At 37.9% G+C, this 26,325-nt stretch overlaps 1 protein-coding gene across 1 annotated transcript in view; it reads right to left on the bottom strand.

Moving 5' to 3' along the window:
* The window catches only part of ARID2 (AT-rich interaction domain 2), a 107,102-nt gene extending 81,011 nt beyond the window's left edge, over positions 1–26,091 (bottom strand). The window contains exons 1-3 of the mRNA XM_069802234.1: positions 25,089–26,091; positions 24,835–24,928; positions 23,546–23,643 (exon numbers count right to left, since the gene is read on the bottom strand). Coding sequence (XP_069658335.1) covers positions 23,546–23,643; positions 24,835–24,928; positions 25,089–25,180 — 284 coding nt within the window. The 5' untranslated portion in view covers positions 25,181–26,091. The remainder of the gene's footprint in view (positions 1–23,545; positions 23,644–24,834; positions 24,929–25,088) is intronic.
* Positions 26,092–26,325: the final 234 nt, after the last annotated feature.

Raw genomic sequence — 26,325 nt, 5'->3', positions numbered from 1 at the left:
TACAATACTCTGTACAATGGGAACCAGATCTCATTCAGAACAGCTCTATAAATAAGTGATAAAACGATCATTACTGGAAGGTACATCTCGACCGTTGTGTACTTCTAGGAAGAGTACTGTATTTTCACAGTTGTACCCAGCAGATTCTACATTAAAAGACTGTTACTGAGCAGTAGCACAGGTATACGTGTACAAATAACCCAAAGGCAAGTCTCCCAGTCACCTCTGCAGCGACCTCAGGATGAAAAGGAAGATCCTGACTTCCACTACCTGCCTGCTTCCTAGACCTGACAGGAGCCATCTGGCCTTCTCCAATCACTTGCAGTTGCTGCCTGCTTGAAATAAAAGCGAAGAGCAAGGGTAAAGGACATGATGTGCAAATGCAGAGGAAAGTCTTGTATCATCACCTTTACAACCAAGGAGCTTACTACTATAAACTTCTATTTTCAAAAAATGGCATGTCCCAACCGTCAGATAAACCATGCAGTATCTAAGCATCTGCTCAGAAAGACAAATTGTTTTGCCAGACAGCTAGTTACATTAAAATATAAAAACACCCTAACTAAATTATACACTCAGAGCCAAAGGTTAGAATTTTGCAAGTATATCAGATTTCAAATCTTTATGTTTTCAGAAAGCCTGATCCAACTCCCAAGAAATTCAATAGAAGTTACTTTAACTGGCTTTGACTCCAGTTCACAAGAAAATTATGGAACCAAGAACACAAGACCCAGACCTTCAATTTTATGTCAAAAAAAAAAAAAAAAAAAAAAGATTGCCAACAGCAAATAGCAGTGTAACATTCTTCACTACTCATTCAAAATGACTGAGCATTTTGATGTTTGAGCACATTTTCCAGGCAAAAGCACATAAAAATTACAAGTAACTAATGAAAATACCAAAAGGCACCACAGATAGAAGAAAATGTTAGTTATTCATTAGTTTATTTTCAACAGTGAGTTAGAAAAAAACCACACAACAGTAATTTCTGCCCATTACTCAGTAAAATTTGTTTTCCTCTTCTAATTCTCTTGAAATAAATGTCTAGTCAAATAATGGAAGCTCTGATCCCGATTTGTTTCCAGATATTTTCTCCAATGTTGTCAGTTATTGACAGATACCTGAAACTGCCTAGTTAGTTTTGCATCTTCTAGAAATAACTACAGCATAACTGATCCTCTCTATATTACCATACATTTTTAGTGAAGCAATGTAACCGTCTTCCTCTATAAACATACTAACAAACACTGAAAGCTATAACAAAACACAGGTAGCAGAGCCCTGGAGCACTCTTCTACAACAGATCTGGTAACACCTTGTCTCCTGAGCCCAAGGGACACAGGAGTTGCAGTGGGGATTAGTAAGAGAAATAAACAATGGTTATTATAAATGTTTAAGATAGCGAGCACTCTTTCATCATGTATAGTCTATTACTGAACCACCATAATTAATAATGAATTCATCGGTAATGCTTTTCAATCATATTTTAAGATGTTTCAAAAAAAAAAGTAAATCAAAGAGACTGTGACTTATTCCTAAATCAATGTCTTGTCTAAGTCAGTAGGCAGCCTATTCCCTGTCGAATGCAACATGCTTTGAGACTGCACATTTGGATATACAGTTTAAATTACTAAAGGTAGTCATATGCTGCAAAAACTTGAATGGTTGTAAAGAATATACAACGTCATAGGGCAAGATTCTGTCATTCATTTCTTCACACAACTGATCATTTTTTATTTTAAGGGAAGTATTTGTTTGATGGTACCCTTCTAAAACCATTTATCCAACCATTTGTGCAAGCTGAAATACCCAAAAAAGAGCTGTAAACACTAATCTACAAATATATGACAAATGCAAAAGTTTTTGTTACTGGCACACTACTTCAATGCCAACATACCCAGCATTCCCAGCTCAAAACCCAGAAACTTCACTAACTTTGATGCAAAGGACTGAGCAGTTTGAAGACATCACAAGATGTATGAAAAGAGGTGCTAGGAAACATTTACACCAGCACTGCTGAAGTGCTAAAGCAGAAACCTGTAGTACTGTTCAAAATTGCAAACATTTGCCATTATAATTCTACATGTCAAAAGATAGACAGACTGATAGATATCTCAATATACATGTCATTTTAAACATACCAAGGCAGATGGAACTAATGACTTTAACTTGCTGAAAACTACACTAGTCTGAGTTATGTATGTACGCAGCAATAAACCATAACAGTTGTTAGTTTGGTTGATACTGAAAGTACAAATAAGACATTTATGTAACTATTATTTCAGCTCTAAGAAAACGTGAAATTAAATGAGGTAAACTAACCTTAAATAATGGATACAAACATAAGACTATTGTTTGAAATGTAAAGGGAAACTTCAGAAATAATAATGCCACTTAGCTTACATGCGGTGTTCCTTACAGGATCTAAATGGTGTAACAGTTTACCTGTCCAAAACTTGAACTGGTCCACCCCTTAACTTTGGGAACAGCCAAGATACCAACCTAGCAGACAACCCCAAAAAGCACTATTTGCACAGTCTGAATGCTTTACCGGCCTTAGGCTCCACAGTTTCTTTTGGAATTTGACTTCCACTTTGGAGAAAGAAAAGAAAGTAATTAACGTTTATACATACAACATTATGGAGATAAGATAAATTTTTAACTCTCAGGAAAAAAAAACGTTAACTTTTCAGAGGCACTGTATGTTTTTTCTTGAACGTTTAGAGTGATCATTGGTAAATGGCTATGATAGCAATTTATATTCACTTATTTTCTTATTGATACAACGTTCCATTTTTTGCAGCTGGCACTTCAACTACTGGTTTTGCCTATTAAATATTTTGAATTGAGATACTCTTTAATGAATCAGAATAAAAAAGTGGTCAGAAAATAAAAGATTCTCTTCTTAATCATAACGGTAACTAGCCGTAACTTCCATTAAAACTGACATATACCATACTAAAAAGTTCACTGAAAGAGACTGTTACAGATGTTGCAGCAATGCTGTAATTGTCACTAAAGTTTCAGTCTTCTACAGCTTAGTTTTTCCCCTTTCAATAATGTCCACATTTAAATGAAATCTGCAATGTACATCTTTGATTTCATCTTTTAACTATATCTCATATAGGCAACTATCAAACATCATTAAAAAAAACCCAACTGCAGAACTTCCTTATTTTCCCCTCACCTGCAGTACTCAAAACCACATCACAGCCTAACGAGAAATGGAAGTCATTGAAAAACCACACTTCTTTCAGTGTTGGAAATTGAATATAATTGAACAACTAGTTCTACAGGTGTTTCAAGTTTAAAGGATACTCTGCCTTACAGGTGTGGCCTCACTACCAGAGAAGCATAAAAATAACATACAAGCAGCATTTGTCATCCTATCTATAATCTGACACTAATACCAATACAATCAGAAAGTCTATTCTCTTCCATTATAGGCAAATGTGATGAACTAATTCCTACCAAAATACACAGGAACACATTTCTGGATCTTCAAACAAAAAACATGAGTTGCATTTATTTTCTCTGTCATAAGTTTCCAGTATTGCCTTGCCATTTTCCATTAGCATGGAAAAAACAAAGAGTTTAAATCACAATTAACCTACTTAATTTGCTGCATCCTGAACAATAACTATTTACATGCAAGTTTCATCATGAAGCCTTAAACCAGGTAATTCCCATTGCCTTAGTTAAGTACGGAAATTAACAAAAAAATTATTTACTAGTGTATACTATATAATGTTTCCCAAAACATTAAAACCCTTATATTTTGAAAATGCCATGTACAAGAAACTACTACACAGATAAACTAGATGCTGTTGTACTTCACTTTAGCAATCTATTAATATTTTTTCAATGAACTGCATTATGAAAAAGTAACAACTAATATTCTAATTTCTGAGACTAACCTATTCAATCACCATAGCTGGTTCCAACTTGACATTGCTTCTAAACCACAAGTTATCAGCTCACAATACTAATGTTTTGTGAAAATATATACACACTCCCATCTTTCCTACTCTCATATGAAAACATAATCCCAAATCACTGTATCATAATACTATGCACAGGAACCATTTGTGATACCATCATCAGGGATTGCAGCATTAGATAAGGAAAAAGCAACAGACTAATCGTAGGAAGGATTTTATTTTCCTGAAAATATTCCTTATTATAAAACACACTTTAGAATGCTCGAACTACATTCTCCCCACTTTTTTTTTTCTCCCCAAACTTCTCCAGAAAGCATTAGATGTTCTTCCATTTCACAGTGCTTATAATGGTGCTTCTGTGAAAAGCCCAAGTGTCAGCATGTACTGTTGTTTGTTGTTTTTTTTTTTAATTCTTTTTTTATAAGATGACAGTAAAGGAAAAAAGACTACTTGTCTTTTGTACTGTCTTTATACAAAACTTCATCTTTTATCCGTGCACGTAAATATGGTTCTTGGAAAATATACCATTGAACAGCTTATACCAGGTAGATAAACTTCTTCCATTTGTTACCTTCCAGACTTTCTCATTAAGAATTTTACATTTTTGTATCATGGAAAAAAGCAGTGACAAAAATATTCTTGTTAAAGCTACTTAAAAATATGCTGCAAAACCAACTGGTTTTGGTAGCTCATAGAAGTTCCTAAGAAATTAGATGAATGGTCCCCTATTTCTACCCTTCCACCATCAACTCAGAGCATGTCTAGGAACTGTGGGGAAAGCCTTAAGTCATTTTAAGAAAACATCTAAATGCCAAATCAGGTAAATAATTCTGACATTTCCTAAATTCTGTAGGTTTGGGGGTCATGGTGGTGGTGTGTGTTTGTTTTAAATATAAACTCCCATTAAATCTCATTTCCTAAAAAGAAACAAGAAAATTACAAGGCAATGCATTACTAATTTTTCCAACAGCCCAACAGTACTACAGCTTAAGAGGTAGAAAGTAAACATCCCAGACAAGGGTCATGAGCTCTTAGTATCACAAGATGAGTTAGGGAAGATGAAGCCAACTTCCTCCTCCCCCTCGTCAAAAGATGGGAAACTTCCGCTGTATTTGTTCACTTTCCTGTGTTTAAAAAGGAAAAGGGGAAACCGGCAGAATTGCAAAAACTTCAGAACAGGAAGGTCTTCAGAAAAACCAGACTGTTCTTTCCCCACCATTACTACTCCTGAGTCCCAGAAAGAACTTGAGTATCATCCTGGCTACAGCATATGTTACTCCTTGCTCTTTTGACAGTGGCATAGGTGCCATTCATATTTAGTTATCATTCTGACATGCTGTCAAATTAAGCTGAAGAATGCAAATAAAGGCGGGTGAAAAGGAAAGACAATTTTAACTACCTAAAAATGCAGACAAATCAGAATGTAACAATGGGACAAATGGAAGGCACTTCTCTAACTATAGGGCCTTGACCTTGCCGAATTGCAGTACTGTGCTACAGCCAAAAGTAGTTCTGGAAATAAAAAAAAGTCTGAAATTACCATAATGGAAGAGGTAAGTAAGGAACTGCTAGCAGCTTTTTTCTACTAGGTTAAATATAAGACAACTTGCCTCTGTCCACAACCATAAATAATTAAAGCAAAAACCCAGAACAACAATCCTTATCCTTATAATTTTGAGCAATTATACAAATTGTCCCTCAAATAAGTGCTTCTGACATTTTTGGAACAAAGGAAACTTATTCTTGGTTAAAATAGATTATTTTACCTGTAGATGAATGAATTGTTCCGAATTGTTCCAAATTTTTCCAGAGTTTAAGAATTTTCTTTAAATGCCAATGAGAATATTTTCCCTCCAATCCATTTTACAAAGAACATCACAGTAAGAGTCACTCTTACCAAAACTGTACTACCATAAAATTCCATAATGCTAACCATAATCTGCAAATAATAACACATTTAAATATATGATTCACTTCAGAGATGTTTTTATTATTGCAACACAATGCATATCTTTAAAATATTTTTACTTTCTCAAATACTATTTGGTCTAAAAAGTACATGCTGTAAAATCTTATTACATATTTAATGTTTTGTAGTAAATGCGTATTCAGAACTATTTCTTTACCAGAATTAAATCTGTTTTATATAGCATATATTCAGTATGTAGGGTTGTTCTCAAATGTACAATAGCAACATAAGCACATTTTAGATTAATCAAATTACTATTAGGTAGATTTACTAGACCACACACCTTACATAAAATGCAACACACTGAAAACTTCTTCTGAAACCAGGGAATCCTGGCACCATTCATTGTCCCACTCCAGGAACATCCCCAATTTAAAAATCTGTGGCAAGGAGCATTATTCACCTGCTTGAGACAAAAGGCAAACACACACACTACCAGTCTTTAAGTGACAGGTAAAACATCACTACATAGAAGCTTAATTATAATTCCTCCCTACTCTTCCATACAAGTGATATGCAGACATCATCAGCTTTATACTAGCTATAAATTTGACATTTCTACTGTCCTTATAGTGTCTGATTAAAAAGTATAAGTACTAAAGTAGCCTCTTCACTATTTCTGCAGAAAGGCAACTGATTCCTTATGTTCATGAGCAACATATAACATTAAAATCAGGCCAACAGTGAGCCACTCTAACTACAGGTTAAGTAACATACTTACTTTTGAGATAACTATGTAAGGTAAAGCCTAAAACTGATTGAGTTCAATAACTTTTAGAATGGTAAAAGAAAAGTAGATTTGCTTACGTTTTGTACGTATGACAGTACTGCTTACTCCAGTGCTGAAATAAGGGACTAAGTACATGAAGACTAGTACCTCTAGGGAAAGCTTACAAACAGGTAAAAAAAGACTACATAATCGGGGCAGCCTCGAACATACATAAAAATGCAGAAGCAAGAGATTGAGAAGGACAAACTTGAGAAAGGTTAGAGGAAAACTGCCTACTAAAATTTGGTGATAACTGTATCCCTGATGAATCATCTACACAAAAACACAACTACTACCATGAACAAAAATAGTTCCTAACTGTAATCTCAACTTCCAAAACACTTTAACATAATGAGACAGGAGATATTAAAACTTCCTATTCCAAGTTGAGAAACTGCTCCTTTGTGAGAGAAGTTTCTTGGACCCATACTTCCAAGACAGAGGCTCACAGGCAGAAAACACCTAGCACCAGCTAGCCCACAATGAAGTTCTTCCATTGCTAAAGTAGTCTTACACTACAATCACTTCCTTTTCAGTAAAGAACTTTGGAAAAAAAATCTTTAATTAAATCAAATTTCTTAGGTATGAAATGTTACACTTGCTATACAACTGCAAAATACAACTTCAACAATCCATTTGGAGACAACAAACATTTGTTATAAATAACATTTTGTTAAAGTGAAAACAAGCCTGCAACCTTCAAGGTGAGAACTGCAGTACATGAAAATAAACACCCTTTCAACCAAACACCTTTTGTAAGGTGTTCGTACCAAAAAACCTTGCCAGCCATAGGGAAGGTCAATTTCACATACTGCATTGCTTTACTGAATAGGAGTATGTAATATTTTCTAAGATTAAGATACATCGGTTTTACTCTAAGAGTGAGAAACACTTGTGGAACACTTGTAGTAGCAGTTCTCAAACTTTTAGTTAGGTAACTGTATCAGTTCAGACTCAGGACTGTGTTTCTCCATCAATAACCTCCCAATTACAGGTCAAAGTACATGCAACTGGAAATGTAATATAATGCGACTCCACCCATAGACTGTATTTCAACCTTGATTATTAAGAAAAGTAGGGTGCTACAGAGAATATCCCAAGAAGCAGTTGACAGCTGAGAACCAGTTTTAAAATTCAGAAGCACTAAAATAGTACATGAAAAAGAGGTGGAAGATCAACCACTTGTTCAAGAAGATGCCACTTACTCAGTAACATAAGTGTTATTGATTAAAAGCATACCTATATTTTTTTTAGACAAAGGTTAAGAGGGAACAATCAGTCCTACAGATGATCTAATTTCACACTTAGATCAACATTTATTTCTCTCTCTCCTGTTTGCTTGTTTATGTTGGAGTCTGTATATTCTTTGACTCCTCAATTAACATCCATATTAACATTTGAACATGACTGCACAGAAATATGCATGAAGATTGAGATACAAAGGGAAAAAAGATAAAGCAACAATGTCACTTGCATCCAGCAAGTGAGTACTGTTGCTCATTGGCATGATCCTGCAGAAACATACTTCCACCAGACTTCATTGCTCCAAGGGAAGATGTTCTTGCCTCATGTAGCAGGAGGGATTATTGCCAGGCTCCACAGTTGTGGTCTCTGAACTGATCAGCACTTAAAATTTGAGAGGTCCGTAACAGCAATACGTCACACTTAGAAGTAAAAAGAATGAACAGAAACCCAAACTGGTACCTTCTCTGACAGACTTCTTTTTTTAAAAAAAAAAAAATACCATGTGAATTACGGGGGGGGGGGGGGGCGGGAAGCAAAACCAAGCCAAAAAAAAAACCAACAAACCAACAAACTTGGTTATAAGGATTACATAAGTAATGCCTCAAATATCCTACTAGATGGCTCCTGGAATTTCTCATCTTCTCTTTAGGCATTTCAGTTCCCACTATAAGAGATATCAACTTATCAAGGATTTGAGCCTTGGCAGAATCTATTTTAACGGTATTTGTTTTCAAATGCCTCTCCATTCACTCTCTGACAAAAGGTCCAAGATTCTCTTGTTCCCTTACTGATGCTATGTTACAAAATTTCCTTACCATGCAGCATTTTACACTTGCTTTCTTATACTCTATTTTCAACCTTAACTGTCAATTTTATATTGCTCATCATCAGCCATACATCTCCTGTGTAATTATTATTAACTCCATGCTATTTGTACTCTTTTCACCAAATATCCTCATGGTACTATCATAATTTTGTTTGATTATGTATCTTGATTACACAGGAATTTCTCATGGTCAAGGGAAATGTTTTCGAGCATAATTCAGTCTCTTCTGCACTCCCTCTACTCCACAAATCTACGCATCTCAACACTTGTAACTTTTGCTGTCATCCTTTGATGAACTCTACCATTTTACTTTCCATACTGCATTAATCTATCACTGCCTCCTTGATCATCAATTCGTAACATTCTCTCAATTATTATGCTTTTTGCATATAAAATCTATATACACACAAACATTCTACATGACAATCTGTGACTACGAAAGCTCTCCTGTTCTAGGACCACTCCTGGCAAAATGTCCCTACTCAGCTTTCTTGAAAGCACCACAAAAATAACAACCTCTTTCATCATCATGTACCTTCCTTTTAAAACTCACTAAGATCCTCTGATCTTTCTCTCTCTTCCCCCTTTAGTACCCACATACACAGTACTCTGAGACCTTCTGAAGTTTTTACTAATTTGATCATTCTCATTAAATTGCTGCTCCATTTTAAGCACTAGCCAAAACCCCTATTTATCTCCATCTGTAAATAACTTCCAAGAAGACAACACAACTGTTAAGCCCTGAAAATTACCCAAGTGACAAGGCTTGATCTACTGTAGTAAAAACTATTTAAAAAAGGGGGGGGGGGGGAGATATCAAGAATATATACTTGCCTAAATGTGTGGAGTCCTTTCCTCTACATTTTCTGTGTTGTTTTTCCTGCTTAGTCTATAATGGGACTTCCCTGGGTATGCGTGACAACATCCAGAAATTTAAACGGAAGGCAAACAAAAAAACCCCCTCTCTTCTCACAAAATTAACCATAAGGCAATATGAATAGCTTACTAAACTTGATCTATTAAAAATAAACAAATAAATAAACAACAGCAGAACTAGACAATTCAAGACTAGAATCTACTAGCTTGTCCCTCTGCAGCTAATGTAGTCAGTGGAACCCTGATGCAGGTCTCCATGAAAGCAGATCTCTACAATTAAAAAAAACCAAAACAAACCCAAAAACATAACAAGCCCTCACTGCCACCAAAACTTTAAAAGCAATGCTCATATCACTACCGGAGGGCAACACCAACAGCACAGCAGCCACTCAAGGGACAGCAGGACTGTCTGCCTGAAAAGGAATAGCACAAGCTGCTATGTAAGATAACAGCAATGATTTCTGATGTACATATAGGCAAGCAAGAATGATGACCTATGCTCTTTTTCCACCCTCCTCTATGCACTGAGGTAGGGCAAGAGGTAGAGAAAGGAGATATGTACCCCTTTTAAATAATGTGTTGCTTTTATTCTCTGGAGACATCAGTAGTGCTGACAGCTCAAAAGAGAGTGGCAATAAGCATTATTGCTAAACACAAATTTACATTACCTTTAGTAAAAAATAAAAAAATTATTTATAGCAAAAATAATTCCACTCATAGTTTTTGTTTCTGCTATGTAGCTGTATGATAATACCTGTATAACATGGTAGAAATTAGAGAGTTGCATGAAAAATAGTTTGTCCACATCTTTGACTAATTCACCTGCCCTCTACCCACTAATTGTTTTGATAAGCACAACTCACATCCCATAACTTGGCGTAGTTTTAAACAACAGCCATTTTATACACCCTGCTTACGGCAGGCTGAGTTTAAAAGTTCTCTTTCCAAATTACACAAGCCTAAGGCCCAGGACAAGCAAGAGTTTCATATCGCATATGATCAAGAATTGTCAAAAAGAATCAGTACTTTGCACGTACTTCCATCCAAACTTGGTGTCTAAATCTTTGTGTTTGTAGATATTAAAAAAAAAAACCAAACCTTAGAATTTTTGAAAGTTTGCTCCATTAAATCTTCTCCTCTCTCGTTGAAAATTCATTCTGACATATATGTAGTACTAGAGGTGGGACAGAGAGTCCATGCAACCTATCCTAAACTTCAGCTGACATCCAGTCTTGTATATGCTATATATACACACATATTTAATAAAATTTATGCATTTCTTGTATAATCAATATACAAAAGAAAGTATTCATAAACATTACTAATTTTCTCAAAGTGTCAACAGTATTTGAAGAAACCCTTACTGTTCCACAACTGTGTACTTCTTAGCTTTCTTAAGTGCAGCAATGCCCATGAAGAAATATTTTCCAAGATGAAACCTTTCTCCCTGCAAGCTCTTTAAGGAAGAGATAAAATCCTTTATTTGATTATATGCAATTTTATGCCGTTATGATATTTTAATATAAGGATAAAAGTAACAGTAATTGTGACGATGACAGATTTTTTTTAACCAAAATGAAAATGGTAAATTCAGTGTTAATGAAAAATATAAACTAACAGAACAGAAATTAATTCTGTTGATGCAGCACCGGTAGTGCAAGCAAAGATGCAGAAGAACCACTAGAAGGTTTGTACCAGTAAATCAGAACCTCACTGTAGAAAGCAGATGGTGCAGCTTGATTCAGAGACCACTCAACACTTTACAAATAATGACAGCCTTCACTCAGTAGTCACCCAGCATCTGGGCCACAAGTCAACTAATATCCAGCGACCAATTTAAACGAGGGAGTTGGCCATTAAAGACTATCAGCATTTGATTACATAACCCCTCCTTCTCCTTCTACAGTACCTACCCCTTCTGCCCTTCCAAACAGCGTTCTCTCCACTGACATTCCCACATTCCTGTCTCCTCACCCAATGCATGAATGCACCCAGCTCACTCTATATTCACATTCCTTCCCTCTGCAATTCGACTACCGACGCTCAAATGGTCTTCTCTCCTCCCCTCATTAAAATACCTCCTAACACCTTGTCTGCCCTCTTTGGCCTACAGGTGACTGAGAAGCAGCCTGTGTTATTTGGCCCAACTGGAGGCAGAGTCAGCATATGCCTCCCAGCTGGGCAGCCGACTACTCAGAGCCCAAGTGTCTTCTGCCAGGGCAGCAACCTAGCAGTACATATGCTCCTTGGAGCCTCCAAGCTGCACACTCGGATCAATTGGCTGCCTGGTCAGGAGATGTGCGTCCTCCTGGTGCCAAGTCGGGAAATATATGAAGTCTCTGAAGTCACAAACCATAGCAAACGTATACCATCTGAATCAAAAAAGCCTTGAGGAAAAAGACACAGCCCTGAGAGTCACTTCCACCTGGTGGCCTTCTGCAGCAGAATTCTGTACAATGCACCCTTTAAAGTTTCACCTAGTAAGGCAATCAGATCAACGATCCTGTACGTTCACATTGTTGCTATATGTTATAGGGTATGTGAACAATCATATTTATGTTGTGTCTACTTCACTATAACTTTCCATCATTACTTCTACAATATAAAAAAGGTTTTCATCGTATTTATTTTGACGTTGAGAGTACTCTAACTTGGCAATACTACAGATCACACTATACTAGTGAAATTACAATAAAAATGAGTAAATTCTTTCATAAGTTTCTGAAAACAAGAAATAATGGTAACAGCTTTTGTTTTCCTTACTTCGCTACATCACCAAGCAGCCTCCCCCCACCAAAAAAGGCAAGCTTCAATTAATTTACTCATATAAAAACCAAATCCTGTTGCTTTCATAAACTCTTTAAAAACAAAACAACCACCAATCCTTGAGTCTGAAACTTTTGCTTACATGCAAAGACCTCCTGAAGACAGCTAAAGAAATGAACATTGTTTACACCAATTTCAGTATTTTAAGTTTTGAATATACCTTTATTGACTTCAATTTTTTAGTTTCTTTCCTTGCTAAAGCAGGCACATTTTGTGTTAATATACATGGTCCAGATCTTAAGCATGCTGCAGGACTGACACAGGACACCACCGATTTCAGCCCAGCTCTGAAGAGGGGTGAGATTCTGCCTAAGCAGATCGAGAGAGAATTCCACATGGGCAAAAGTCTACAAACACAGCAGACCTACAGAAGCACCAAGTCACCATAAAACTAACAGAGTATTTTTGGTTTCCACCAGGCACATAAATTTATGGACAATCGTAATTTTTAACTGCACTGCACACAAATATCTATACAGAAATATATCAGTACATTTAGTGAAGCGGGGTGTTTGTTTACAGTTACATGCAGAACAGTAGATTATTTTTAAGTCACTTTTTTCTTTGATCTTACTTAAGAAGCACTTTCTTCAACAGCTGGACTAACTCTGTTTAAAATACAATTAAACTGCTTATTGGGAGAATGAAAGCTACTACAGAAAAAAGGTATTTGTGTACTGGCAATATAAAAATCAAACCAGAAGAAAATCCTGTATTCAACTATGATGAAAACCACCTTTCTAGGAATGTAACTCTATTTCAGTAATAACATCATACTGACTATAGGACATATTAATGAAACAATACTAAATGTGATGAAGTCATTGTCACCACGTATTGTATTTTGATTTCCTAACCTTTTACAGTTTTACTATGATACCATATGCATTGACTAACATATCTTTCTAATAAATAACTTTATGTTATATAAACAGAGAAGCACATGGCATTAAACAGGATAACAAGTTTAGCTAAGTTTGAAGGAAATAAAGTACTTTGAAACATTCGAAAAAAAAAACCCAACCCAAAAACCAAACTTACTAGGAGTATTCCAAGCTGTACAGTAGTTAGGTCCCTGTATATTCTTCAAATTCAACTGAACACAATAATTCACTACAGGGGCCAGCCTTTGCACATAACTGTGCTCAGAAACAAAATTTTCACTAAAATAACCATTGTATTTCCATACCTTAGAGTTACAAAAATGACCTTGGAAGAACAAGCAAAATACACACCAATGCTGCAATGCCTGACTGGGTCTGCAGAGCACCTAAAAGCACATTTTTCAGGTGTGTGAAATACCCTTTAGATATTCATCTGGATCCTGTGAATTCTGCATGTCCACAGCTGCAGAAATTTTTTTTCAAGTACCATGGAATCTATTATTGTTTTGCTGTAAAATTCAGTATTTTACTGTTGCTAGGCATTTGACATTTAGTGCTTTGTCCTCTTGCCCTTTTACCTGCATACACCTTTTCTTTCCTTCAGTTTTCTTTACAATTAGGAACTCGTTTGATTACCGTAAATATTCCTTGTGCAGTCAATGGGTACAGACATCAAGGGGTCAAGGAAGAGCAGATAAATTCCGGCTTGTAGTCAAAGATTGAGAAGATGATGATTAGCAGAGCATGAGAGACAAAAAGACCTGTGAGAGCTAGGCAGTCAGGGTAAGCAGTATTGCAAGAGGGAATCCCCCTCAGCCCACAAGCAAGCAAAAGATTTATGAATCGGCCCACGTGGGTAACACCATGGAAGCCAAAGACAGTGGGGAAAGGATGCCCAGAAAGCACACTTAAAACCTCCTTAGAAATAACTAATATTGAGATTAATCAATTACCACACTGAACAATGAGTCAGAACTATACGTATATATACAAGGGGAAAAAAGGTGTATCACAGTGTAACAACAGATAAATAACTGCCATGGAATTTATTCCCACTTACCACAGAGAGCACAAGGCTCTATTATGAAGAATATTCTCTAGAGACAAAGTTATGGTTGCACATTCATACTTAAATGAGGTCATTCCTGATTTTTTCCTAAGTATTTACTGTGCAACTGTAGCATTATATGAACATATACTGCTACAAATGTGAATTTTCCTGGCTTTTCATAGATGGTATTGGGGGGAGAAAAGTGTCCAAGAAACAGCTCTGTAATCGCCAGTGTTTTAAAGCTCTACTATCCTTCCCAAAATTACACAGGACATATGCGAATTCTGTAACATGGCACTGTTTACCTGTCCATTGCTTGGATTCTACATCATTTAATGAAGGTCATTAGAACCCAGATACTCCCGAGCAAAATAACCATGTAAGGGAAGAACTGTTCCTAAGTTTACTGCCACAAGTTTTCTTTTAATACAGATATACTTTTTAAAAAAACAAACCCACACACAATTCTACAACCATCCTATGCCATAATCATTGTTAATATACTCACAACATGCTAAATTTACCCCCACAGTAAACTATTTTCATTTAGCTTAATTAAGCCCCTGGGATGCATCCCAAATGAAGTTACCCCAACACACTGCGTCCCAGTAATACATGTTGTTATAGCACTTCTCCAAAGAACTTCAATGGAGCTACTCAAAGTTAGTCATCTGATTTAGTGATTCACAGAGCTGAGAACCTCTACACGTAGATTATCATGGAAGCACAGCAACCTTTGGACTGGGAGGCAGAGGCCAACCAGCAGACGTCACAGCACGTAACAATGGAGACATGCATGCAGCCATAAGTATGACCCATCTAAACTCCAGCAAACATATGAAAAGTCCAGCAAACACTGTGAGAGAAAAGGTCTCTGAAACAGAATGATTGCCTTACTTCACAGGATTTTTATGCATTTTAGGCAGCTATGAATTGACAAGTAACACTGTGAATTATTCTGAAAGACTACTAATCTGAACAGTTGCTCCTCCCACACCAATAAAAAAGGAAAATAGTATGAACACAGTTCACTCTTGCAGACAAACATGCTCCAGTGCATCATTCAACGGAACTCCACTCTATTATAAGTATGCAATCCCTCTTGCAGCATAGCTGGTTTGCTACAATTTATCTGGAGTTAAAATAAATGTATGCACATTCAGTTTAAAGACAGGAAACAAAGAGTAGAGAACTCAGCATCACTAGCTTGTTGCTGAAAATCTAATTCAGGTCTGCTTAGGCTTGAACTTCTTGCTCCAAGGAGACTGTATTTTAGATCTGATACCTAGCTCACTAATCTAGTACCTCAGGCAAAGCCTAAGCTCACTACTCTGGGTACCATCTTGCTGTTTTATTATCCTTCCTCAAGATAAGCTTCTTTCTTTCAACCGTTCCAATATTTCTCTGCTTAGGTATCCCAAGTTTATTTATTCCCTAAGGAATAAAGATTGTTCTTCCTCTCATCTATGCTATATTTTCTGCTTCTCAACACTGCAGAGGGCAAACAAGCTTATGAATAGTTTTATTTTCCTCATATATTCCTAATTTATATTCATTTTCAAATATTTAAGATATGACATAGAAGCATGAAGAGACACAATCCCTGCATTAAAGAGCTTACAGTCTCACACTTCTCTGTGAGATAGGTAAACAAACATCAGTATACCCACTTTATAAATGTGAATAAAAACATGGCAAATGATTTAACTAAGGCCACAGAATAAATATGTATCAGACTGATAACCAGAAACAAGATCATGTGATGGGATCTCTGGCCTATACCCAATTCCCTCTATGAACTACAGGTCTTCTAATAATGTGGACTCATACTACGGTTACTCCAAGTAGTCCCACTTAAGCTGTAAAACACCACTCTAACACTCTGAACAAGCATTTTAAAACAAAACACAGCAAAATAAAACACAAACAATCCATTCTCATAATCTGTTACTTACTTAGTTTTCAGTTTTCCTATTCACAGAACGTAACATTATCCCATTCTATTTTTCAAACAGTGCTTCCTCAGCTATTGATTAATGAGGAATTTTAAAAGATAGTAAATAATAGTAGCCCCCTTTCATGGATGGTTTAAGGCTCAGAAAGAAGAAATTTGCCTGTCAGAACCGGATTCTAGCATTATTAAAAAAAAAAAAAGTTTTACTATATTTGGATTTCATTCCTATTTGACATGCTCTTTCACAGTAACAGTCTGAACCTCTGTGCACCTCTAGTACCTCACCTGTAAAACTTAACAAATTATACTTCTCTATTTCATTACTGGGGAAAGTGGGGAAGAGGTTAGGAAAGAAGAAAAGAGTATGAAAGTCTTATTTATTGAGGTTTAACTGCAAATAAACAAGATAATTAAAACCTACTAGCTCTAAAATAAAAAAAACACCACCCCAAACTTTTCTTAGCCCAGGCTTATTCCACTTCACAAGGAAAGAAGCAATATCCTCACATTCCATACGCATTCTTCATTTTGTTGTAATATGCTTACCATCTATTCAAACCTAAGATGTTACCACAGCTATTAATTTTAAAGCTTAAATTAGTTTTGATACTGCTTCAGTTAAAGATTCAAAAATGATCTTAACATACAAACTTTGTACCAATTATTAGAAGATTCAGTAGGTCCTAAAAGTTACCACAGTTATTATAGTGTTGCCAGAAACTTGCTCTTTGTAGGTTATTAGTTCTGACATCTGTCCAGATAAGCTTTCAAGTTAAACAATCAGAATTCTCTATTAAAACTGAAGAACAACATTTACCTGTCCCCAAATAAACCAATATATTTCAGCTTAGCAGCAGTGATTTAGGTCATTTCTAACAAAAAGCTTGCAGAAAAATAATCAGGAAGAGACAATACGTTAACATTCATGGCACTAATTTTTCACTATATTTTTCTGCAGTAAAAAGGAGTTTACCCTCTGAAGGAGGGTGAAGGAGCTCAGAAACTTTGACAGAGGCCAAACTCATCTGCATAGTTACTACTATCACAACATAAGTCTAAGAAAGAGCAATTTTAAGGTGGCTACGCTTCCTTTCACCTGCTGCTTGCTCTCCTCAGAAGAGGCCTAATGAAAATTTTGTATTATTAAAGTTCTGTTTTCTTCTGAGCAGATTCCCAGCAACTGACAAGACAACATCCATCCAAATAAATAACTTCTAATTGACAGACATTGTAAGATTTTAACAACCAACATATTTAATTCCCCTGAATAAAGCTTTATAGCATGAACAGTAACTAGCCTTGATCGTGAATATGTTGACTGTATGATTACAGTACAACTAAAACAAAATTCCCCCTCCAACTATGTAAAATATTCGCTTCAGACTTAAAAGCAAGGCCTCAGACATCTGACTGAAACATGCATTACAATTCTTATCTTGAGGGGGGGGGAATAATTTAAAAAAGAAATCATTAAAATGTCATCCATGTATTTGTTTCCTGTCTTGCCAATGACTGCAGGATTTGTAACAAAATTAAGCGCAACAGATTCCGCAGGTAAAGTCTGCAGTGTTGCAATAAAAGTCTGTAGCTATGCAAGATGAGAACCTTCATTGTAGTGTTATTCAAGGATGGACAGAACCTGTAAGGTCATCTGGCCCATTTCTCCGCCAGTCCTGTCTCACGACCTGTTGCACATGTGTTAGTGTCCTGACCAGGCTAGTTCTGAATGACCCTACTCCACTTGGCATACTATTCAGAAGGTATACAGGTGTATCTCAGCGGTTTTTGTGCTGCTATCTGCTCTGAATTTTCTCCCTCCGTTTCATCTCAGCTTACACGTTAACACAGCCTCTTTTTTTTATTTAAAATCATCTCCCTTTTAAAGTATTTAGGCCCTTCAAAATGCTTGCAAGATACCATTTCCCCTTCTCACCCAAAATGTTAATTTAGCCAAGCAAAACATATTTACTTCTCAAATCTTTTTAAAAATCAGTTAGTCCCTTCAGCCTTCTTAACATTTTGTTGCTCTTCTCTAAGCTTCTATTAAGTTGCCCCACCTGTTGCAAAGGCTCTGAAAGTAAAACAGTACTTGAAATACAGTCACACAATCTCATACAAAACCTCATCTGCCCCTCGTTCAATGCATCTGTGGATACAACCTAAACTCATTCTGATTTTTACAAAGTCTATATATCATATTGCAAATTGTTCTTCCTGTCAGAAGCATGCACAAATCCCTTTCATATGAAAGGGAGTTGGGTGCACACAACTGACAGGATTATCAGGCCCATGGTATCACTCCTATCCCTTTTTCAGCAATACTGCTTTCCAGGTTATTCCCTCACAATGAATACCTGTTTTGGATTACTGTCCCTCAACTGTTTTAGCTTGCATTTTCCAAACTAAATCTCATTTGTACTTTCCAACAATGTGCCTTATTTCTTTAGATAACCTTTTCTTTTCTGCCCTGACTTGTGTTTAACTCTTCCCACTGACACTGTCTGCTAATGTCGCAAGTGTGCTATGCACCTTCTCGTAAAGTTAATCAATCCAGACACTAAATATGCCTAAAATGGCTAAACTTGTACTACCATGTGCATATGTAAGCACTAATGTTACTGGTTTAGCACCTAAAACTGCTGTGACTCACCAAAACTATTCTTAATACTTTAGTCTATTTTTGTTTATGGTCCCTCAACCAATTTTTCATTCAGATTACTACCCATATACATAAATAATTTGTCAATGAGAGACTTCGAGATGCATTTGAATTTTAGAAAATATGTAAAATATTACTACAGTTACAACTTTCTCTTCATCCACTGGGGCCTTGAACCTGCAATCAGATCTGGCAAGCGAGCCAGTCCTGTACTTCTCCATACTCACTGACCTGTGTGCAGATGCTGTTGCAGTATCAGATCCTAATTTTAAACACTGAGCAAGAATAACAAAGACAACTATTTTAAAGTAATTTTGCTTGGAAAATTCCAGGCTGCTTATTATTGTTTCCCTAATATTTCTGCCATTATTTTGCTAGGAACAGAATCCCTTAAATTTATCTAGTTCTTCAGCTCATGCCTTTCCCCCCCCCCTTTTTTTAAAAGAAATCAGTACTATTATTCAATTTCTTAGTAGCTTCTTGAAGAACAAATGACTTATAAATCTCTTCAGATCTTTCAAGAACCCCCTCTATTTGTTGTCCATAACTATTTTATATGGTCCTGATTTTTAACTGCTCACACTTTTTCATCCTCCTATATGAGGAATTCCAGGAAATTCAGCATAATGGCTTGTCTTTATAATAACTTTATGCAACTTCTCATTTATGAGCTGACCTCTTTCCTCTCTGCTTGACTTCCCCTCACCTCCCCAATATTTACAACAGCGAATTTCTATTCACCTTTAACTAGTATGAACTCCTTTCTGCTGCCTTTACCGGAAGCTTACAATACACACCTGCTTCCCACCTTTCAGAAATTCTCTGCAGAACAGAGACTTAATTTACCTTACACTTAGTCCTTTCACATAATTTCTCTTAATGCAGATAAATACCTTTTAAAAGCAAACTGATCTTTAATTCAGTTAGGCACACTTCATTTGCACATTTAGTGTACAAGGTCTCTCACTCCCCAAGAATAGATGAAGACCCACAACAGAAATAAATGTATTGCTTACGCTCACATGAAAACCAACAGAACCTTATACTAACATATGAGGCCACATCAGCCCAATTCTTTGTAGGACTGTAACCTAATCAACCATTAACACAAAAAACAGGCTGTATTTCATGTTAACTTTCTTTTCACCTACTGTATGTTTACCAACTAACAAAAATGTAAAAGCATGCCCACATTACTGACATTTACATTTATTACCCCATATTAAAATATTTTCATTAACATTATAAAATAATCTTTAGAGAAGCATTTAGAAAATGCTTTACTAATTCACCTCAATTGAGATGAAACATCTAATTTGCGCTACATCCAAGGGAATTGCACTCTCTGATGCTGTAGAGCCTTACAGAACTACATTAACAAGTACAGTCTATCAATGGTTATCGGCACTGTGGCTTTTGACTGCTCACTAAGACCCACAGTGCATAAATTACTTCACCTGTCAGACAGCTCAAAGCAACACAGGCACAAAGTTTGAATGGTTCAGACCTTCCCTATTACAAACAACTTCTTCCAGTGAAAGAAAAAAAGAGGGCAGTTCAAGGGAGAAGGGGTAGATAGGATTGTCTATCATGTATTCAAGTATCACCTATCATAAAGCCTATCAGAATCATATCAGAAGTTTAAAAAATTCACATCTTTAATGAAGCCTAACATACATTCCCAAAGGCAGCTAGCAAAATTCCACAAGAGTCAAAATGAAAAAGTTATTTAAACAAAAAAGATACACCTCACAACTGCCTAGAAAAATCATAACCTGATGACTGTTTTGCAAAACATTCAGTTTGATCAAGCCAACAGGACTACTGACATCACACAAACAATTCAACTTTCTAAATTATTTACACAGTAATTTTAAGTCAAAATGACAGCATTATTAGAAATAACACAGCAAAATGAGCAAGTGGTCCATGTAGCTTGAGATCTTATCTCAGCGAACATGGTATGCCAGATGTTTAGTAGAAAAGAAGCAACTTTCATCACAAACCTTCACGAATCCAAATCTGCAAATGTATTCCTGTAGGTGCACACCACTGAATGCCCCTGAATTCAACAGGGTCCCATCTGCCATGCAGGTCCCTCACTTTACACGACACACAACATATAATTGGATAAAAAAATATATAAAAGTTGATAGGCCTCAATTTGTTCGGCTTTGTTTGCAAAGTCATTACAATAGTGAGGCCAAGATTATAGTCATACTTGAGACTCAAGAGGAACATTTTTTTTCCAAGGGTAATTGCTCAGCAGTTCATGAAAATCTAGCCCTATAAGAAATGTCAGGTTATGTTCTTCAACACAGATAAACAAGACCCTTTTTACAAATTTATCATTAGAGCATTTTTTTTCTTTCCCTATAACCAAATCCCCCCCCCCCCCAAACCTTTTAAGGTTAAAGCTAAACGAATGTCAACCTAGCAAAGATACATGTGTATATACAGGCTTATTACTGCACATGTAAGGAGGTGAACTCCGCTGGGAAACAGTTCACATCAAACTTAGATTACGTGAGAAGCAACAGTGAGTAAAGCAGTAATTTAGAAAAAACAAAACAAACAAAAAAAACCCCACCCCCAAAAAACTCCAACCACTAAAAACCAATCCACCCCAAAACCAACAACCTTGACAGTTTATTTCAGAATGGCCCAAGTAAATCACAGAGATTATGATAAAAGAGACATTTTTGAAGATTCTTCACCTTAACTGTTTATCAACTTTTTTTTCTAAATTCCAAATAAATAAAAAAACCTTTCAATTCTTTGTATGTAATAATTTACACATATTTTCAGCAACGGTATTTTAAATAATGTCAATACCAGCATGCTAATAATAAAAATAACATTTTTGTATGTCTGATTCTAAATTAAAAAGTAGTATCTTATTAAAAATTAATAGTCATTAGAAGGCTAAATTAACATTAATTGTGTTAACTGTCACAGCATATAAAACACAAATGACATACAACCTTCTACTGCAAAAAGTTAGGCCACTCAAACACTTACAGAATATGGAAATAAAAAGGAAAGGGCAAAAACCAAAAAACTGTCTTTTTGCAAATTATATGTAAAATCGAGCCAAGTAACAGACTACATGGTCCAACAGAAAAACTCAAAAAGCAAAAAACTGCTTTGTGTGATCCAACAAATCTTCAGCAACACTATCTCAATGCTATGTAGTAGAAGAAAAAAAAAAAAACAAAAACCAAAAACCACCAACAGAGAAGGACATCCTAAAGTGAGCTTCCCACTTCATTCCTAGGCCTGCTAGCAACCATAAACTTTGCTAGAGCTATTAACAATGGTAATTTCTTTTCTTAGTCTGGATCTTAAAGCAATCATATGTCACCACCAAAAAAAGAAAAATTCAGTAACTACAGATACCTGACTAAGGTTTTCCAGACATCATTGTAACTCAATAACTGTTCCACTGTGCTATGAACTCTACAGCTTCAAGCTGGAAGTCAATCTAGGACAACCAATAGAAAGTGCACCTGTACAATTACTGCATTTCCTAATTCAGAAGGCCAAACTAGAGACAGATAAAGCTTGTGTGTACTCAGATCACCAAAACAGAAGTCCAAAAGCCCATACATCTTTTGTACATATTGCACACCTGTATTATCGTTAATTGCAATGAAAAATATCATTTATGCAATTCAGAAACAGAAAATTACATTCCTTAACCAACGTACATAAAACTTTACTCTAAATGAAATGTAATTGTCTACACATAGCATCTAAAAACACTATATATGCAATAATTTTAAAAGCTTTCACACAAAGAATAATCACCAGAAGTTAATAAAAAATATTTTTTTTAAAAGTCATCTAGTAACTGAACAGTACCACACACAGAGATTTAAAATATTCACTATGAACTCCATGCTGCATTAAAAAAAATAATCTGCATCACAAAAAAATAACTTGTATCATTTCAAGGAATGTAATCTTATTTTTAAAAACTGCAGAAACCTACTACTTTTCAAGTGACAGAAAAAAAAATTATTTAGCTCTTTGTACTCTAAAATAAAAAAAAAATAATGTATGCTGCTAGTAATTGGTAACAATAACAATATAATTTATCCAAAGCAGTCTACCTTCCTGCAGATGCATTTTCATTCAATGTCTGACCCCACTGAGCAGTAAACAAGTTCACATATACCAACACCTTTCAGTCCTCCAAATATTAACCTAAGTTTCTGTAACTACAATAACATGTCTTAGTAAGAGTCCTTTAGCACCGTTGTTCTAAAACAATCAATAAAAATGGCTCTGACATATATTGTTTATATACTTGGGATCCCTTCAAAGTTTAAGGCTTGCAGATGTAAAATACAAATAAAATAACTAGAAAACAGAATTACCTTTAACTGATCACTGCACCAGGCCAGTAAGGAATTACAAGTTCCTTCTGCTTTATTTTACAGCATTTTTTAAGAGTAGGGATATTTTTATTATTGCACACACTGAAAAGCAAATAGAATCCCACACTCAGAAATACCACTGCAACAGCTTGATAGCACTCACCGCAAGTAATACTGTTTTAAAGCGAAGGCAGCGTTAGAACAACTTCTGGGAAAGTTAAACTCCTCTACAATTTCTCCCCACTGATTCTTCTCTGATACCTGTCAAAAACAACACACAGGCCGAGATACACAACGTACACATAAACATGTCGTCGACAGCGAACATCGCGAAAACCCACAGGCTGCCACGAAGCAAGCAAATGAAGATATAAAAAGAAATAAACAGGAAGGTAGATGGGATTTAGGACTGTGTGTTTCACTGACAGTCGGTAGTATTTCCCCTTCGGGAATAATCCCGCTTCTCACCGGTGTTCCACTTTATTTATTTTTTTAGGTAGATATATATATGGATTTTTTTTTTTTTTCCGGGGGAGGGGGGGCCGGGGCCGGGGCCGGGGCCACGACGGACACGGGACAGGGCCGGGAGGGTTTGTATTGTTTTGGGGTTTGTTTGGTTTTGTTTTTACTGCCTGGACAATAACCAATCGGGAGTCCCTCTGTCGCCCCCTTTTAAATCCTAACGCGGTCCGTTAAAAACCCAAAGAAGTTTAAAATAATGCGGGGAAGTCTTGGCGGGGGCGCCCCCTGGCCTCCGGGGCGCGGGGGAGCCGTCCCGGGGGGTCCCCCCGAGACAGATCCACAGACACAGAGAGGCCTTTCTTTTGAGGCCTACATTTCTGTCCCTAGCCTTGAAGCCTAAAGATGGCTATTTGATTACACACCGTCTTGGGTGCCCCTTTTGTTATTTTTCTGCGGGAAGGGCTCGGAGGGCAGCGCCCGGCCCCCCCCCGGCTGCGAGGATCGTTTCCTAGCCCATGCTCCGTGCCGATTATCGATGTTAAACATGCCCGCTAATTTTGAGTTGCACTAAAACTGCGCTCAGACTCTCTCCTCTCTGTCTCTCCCTCTGCGAGAGGGAGAGACACACACACACAAGAGCTGCCAGCACAAGCGAAAAGAAAACTGCCTCTCGCCGACCGGAGCTCTCTGCTCCCTCCTCGCCTTCTCCCGGGGAAGGGGGGCAGGGGCCAGGGGCTCCGGCGGAGGCGGGGGAGGCAGGAGCGGGGTGTGCGCCGTACCCCCGGATCCCCCTTCATCGCTCCGCCGACAAGGCCAAGCCACCAACCTGCCTGTCTGCTCGCTTCCTTCTTCCACCCCCCACCTCCTCTAACCGGCTTTAAATAGGACGGTTCCCGGCCACCCCGGCTCCCCCCGCCGCCCCCGGGGGTCAGAGGAGACTTTTGGGAAGAGGTTAGTGGGAGGGAAACCCAAATTAAAACTTCCACTCACCTTCCCAAATCCGCCTAAAGTGGTGACTCTGGTATAGAGAGCGTGAAGATCCAGCTCCTTCCCACCCACCACGGGGATCTTCTTAAAAGGAGACCTGCCAAAGGAGATACACACAAAACACCACAACTTGTCAGCTCTGCCCCCTTTTCTCCCCTCGCTGGGGCTGCCGTGTCCTTCAGGGAAGGGGCTGGAAGTTGGATCTGGTCGGTTTAAAAGCCTCCCCCCCTCCCGTTCCATCTCCCCATTTTCCTCACCCTCTGCTGTGGTGAAACTGCCGCAGCTCGTCCAGGAAAGCGAGTCCCTTTCTCCGCTGGTCTGCGTGGTTTTTACCCGTCGAATTTGCCATTTTTGTATTAAAAAAGGTTCTCGTAAAAAAAAAATCCAATTTGAAAAAAAAAAACGGCCGACAACAACAACAACAATCCCCGGCTCCTCCTTGTCTTTAAGAGACCCAGGTGCCCGTGCTCGGCCGGGGATCAGCCATGGAGAGGGGCTTGTTTAAAAAAAAGTTTAAAAGGAATAAGGGAGCCCAGAGAGTGTGGTAATTGCGAGTCCTGTCTCCACACAACACACAGGCAAAGAGACAGGGAGGGAGAGGGGCACCTCTCAGTAATTCCTCCTCCCGCTGCTGCTGCCTCTCTCAGCACCACAAACCCAACCGATCCAGCCTGCACATGAGACTCAACATGGTGCTGCTGGATCACACAATGAATTGGGTTACTGTTGTGGTGGGGTGGGGGGGGGAGCCGGAGTGAGGTATTGACAGTGTGTGTGTGTGTTACAGCCGCGGCTCCATGCGATCTCCCTCTCCCTCGCTCGCTCGCTCCCTCGCTCGCTCTCTCACACACACACACTGTACAGCTACGGCAGCGGCGGCGGCGGCGGTGGCGGCGGCAGCGGGATTCACTTCTCTTCTCTCTCAGACAAAAAGATCTGAGGCCGCCGTGCTTCTGCCTGGACGAGAGCGCAACACAGCGGACCCCGGAGGCCGGTCGCGGTACTGCAGAAGGCAGCTCTAAAGGCAAAAGCCAGCACAGCCCCAGCAAGCAGTTCCTGGCGGGGAACAATAGGCTCCTCTCGCCGCTAAGGGCTCATCTGCAATGTGCCGCAAACTTCACACAAAGCCGGGCGGAAAGAGGCGAGGGAGAAGGAGAAGAGGGGAGGAAAAAAACGGCTACTACCGGTTGTTCCGGGGCTAGGGGCCGGGGAAAGGGCCTTCCCTTGCCAGGCTCGCAACCGATCGGCCTCTCTCCGCTGGCTGACGGCGGAGGGGGGGGGGAGTGGGGGGGGCGGGGGGGAGGGGAAGGGCAGGAAAGGTGGATTTTGGAAAGCGGGGCCGAATTTTTGAATTGGACTAAACCCAACGCCCTGAGTTCAAGGGGAGAGAAAACAACAACCGAAGGGGGCACTGGTGGATTTGGACTTTCGAAAAACTTTCCGAGTCCCCCGGCCTGAGGTGTTTCCAAGGGCAGGAAGTCGCCCCGGATGGCA

Source organism: Haliaeetus albicilla, chromosome 14, assembly GCF_947461875.1.
Source record: "Haliaeetus albicilla chromosome 14, bHalAlb1.1, whole genome shotgun sequence".
NCBI lineage: Eukaryota > Metazoa > Chordata > Aves > Accipitriformes > Accipitridae > Haliaeetus > Haliaeetus albicilla.
The sequence above is the reverse complement of the archived record's forward strand: the minus strand, read 5'-3'. Positions and strand labels throughout refer to the sequence as shown.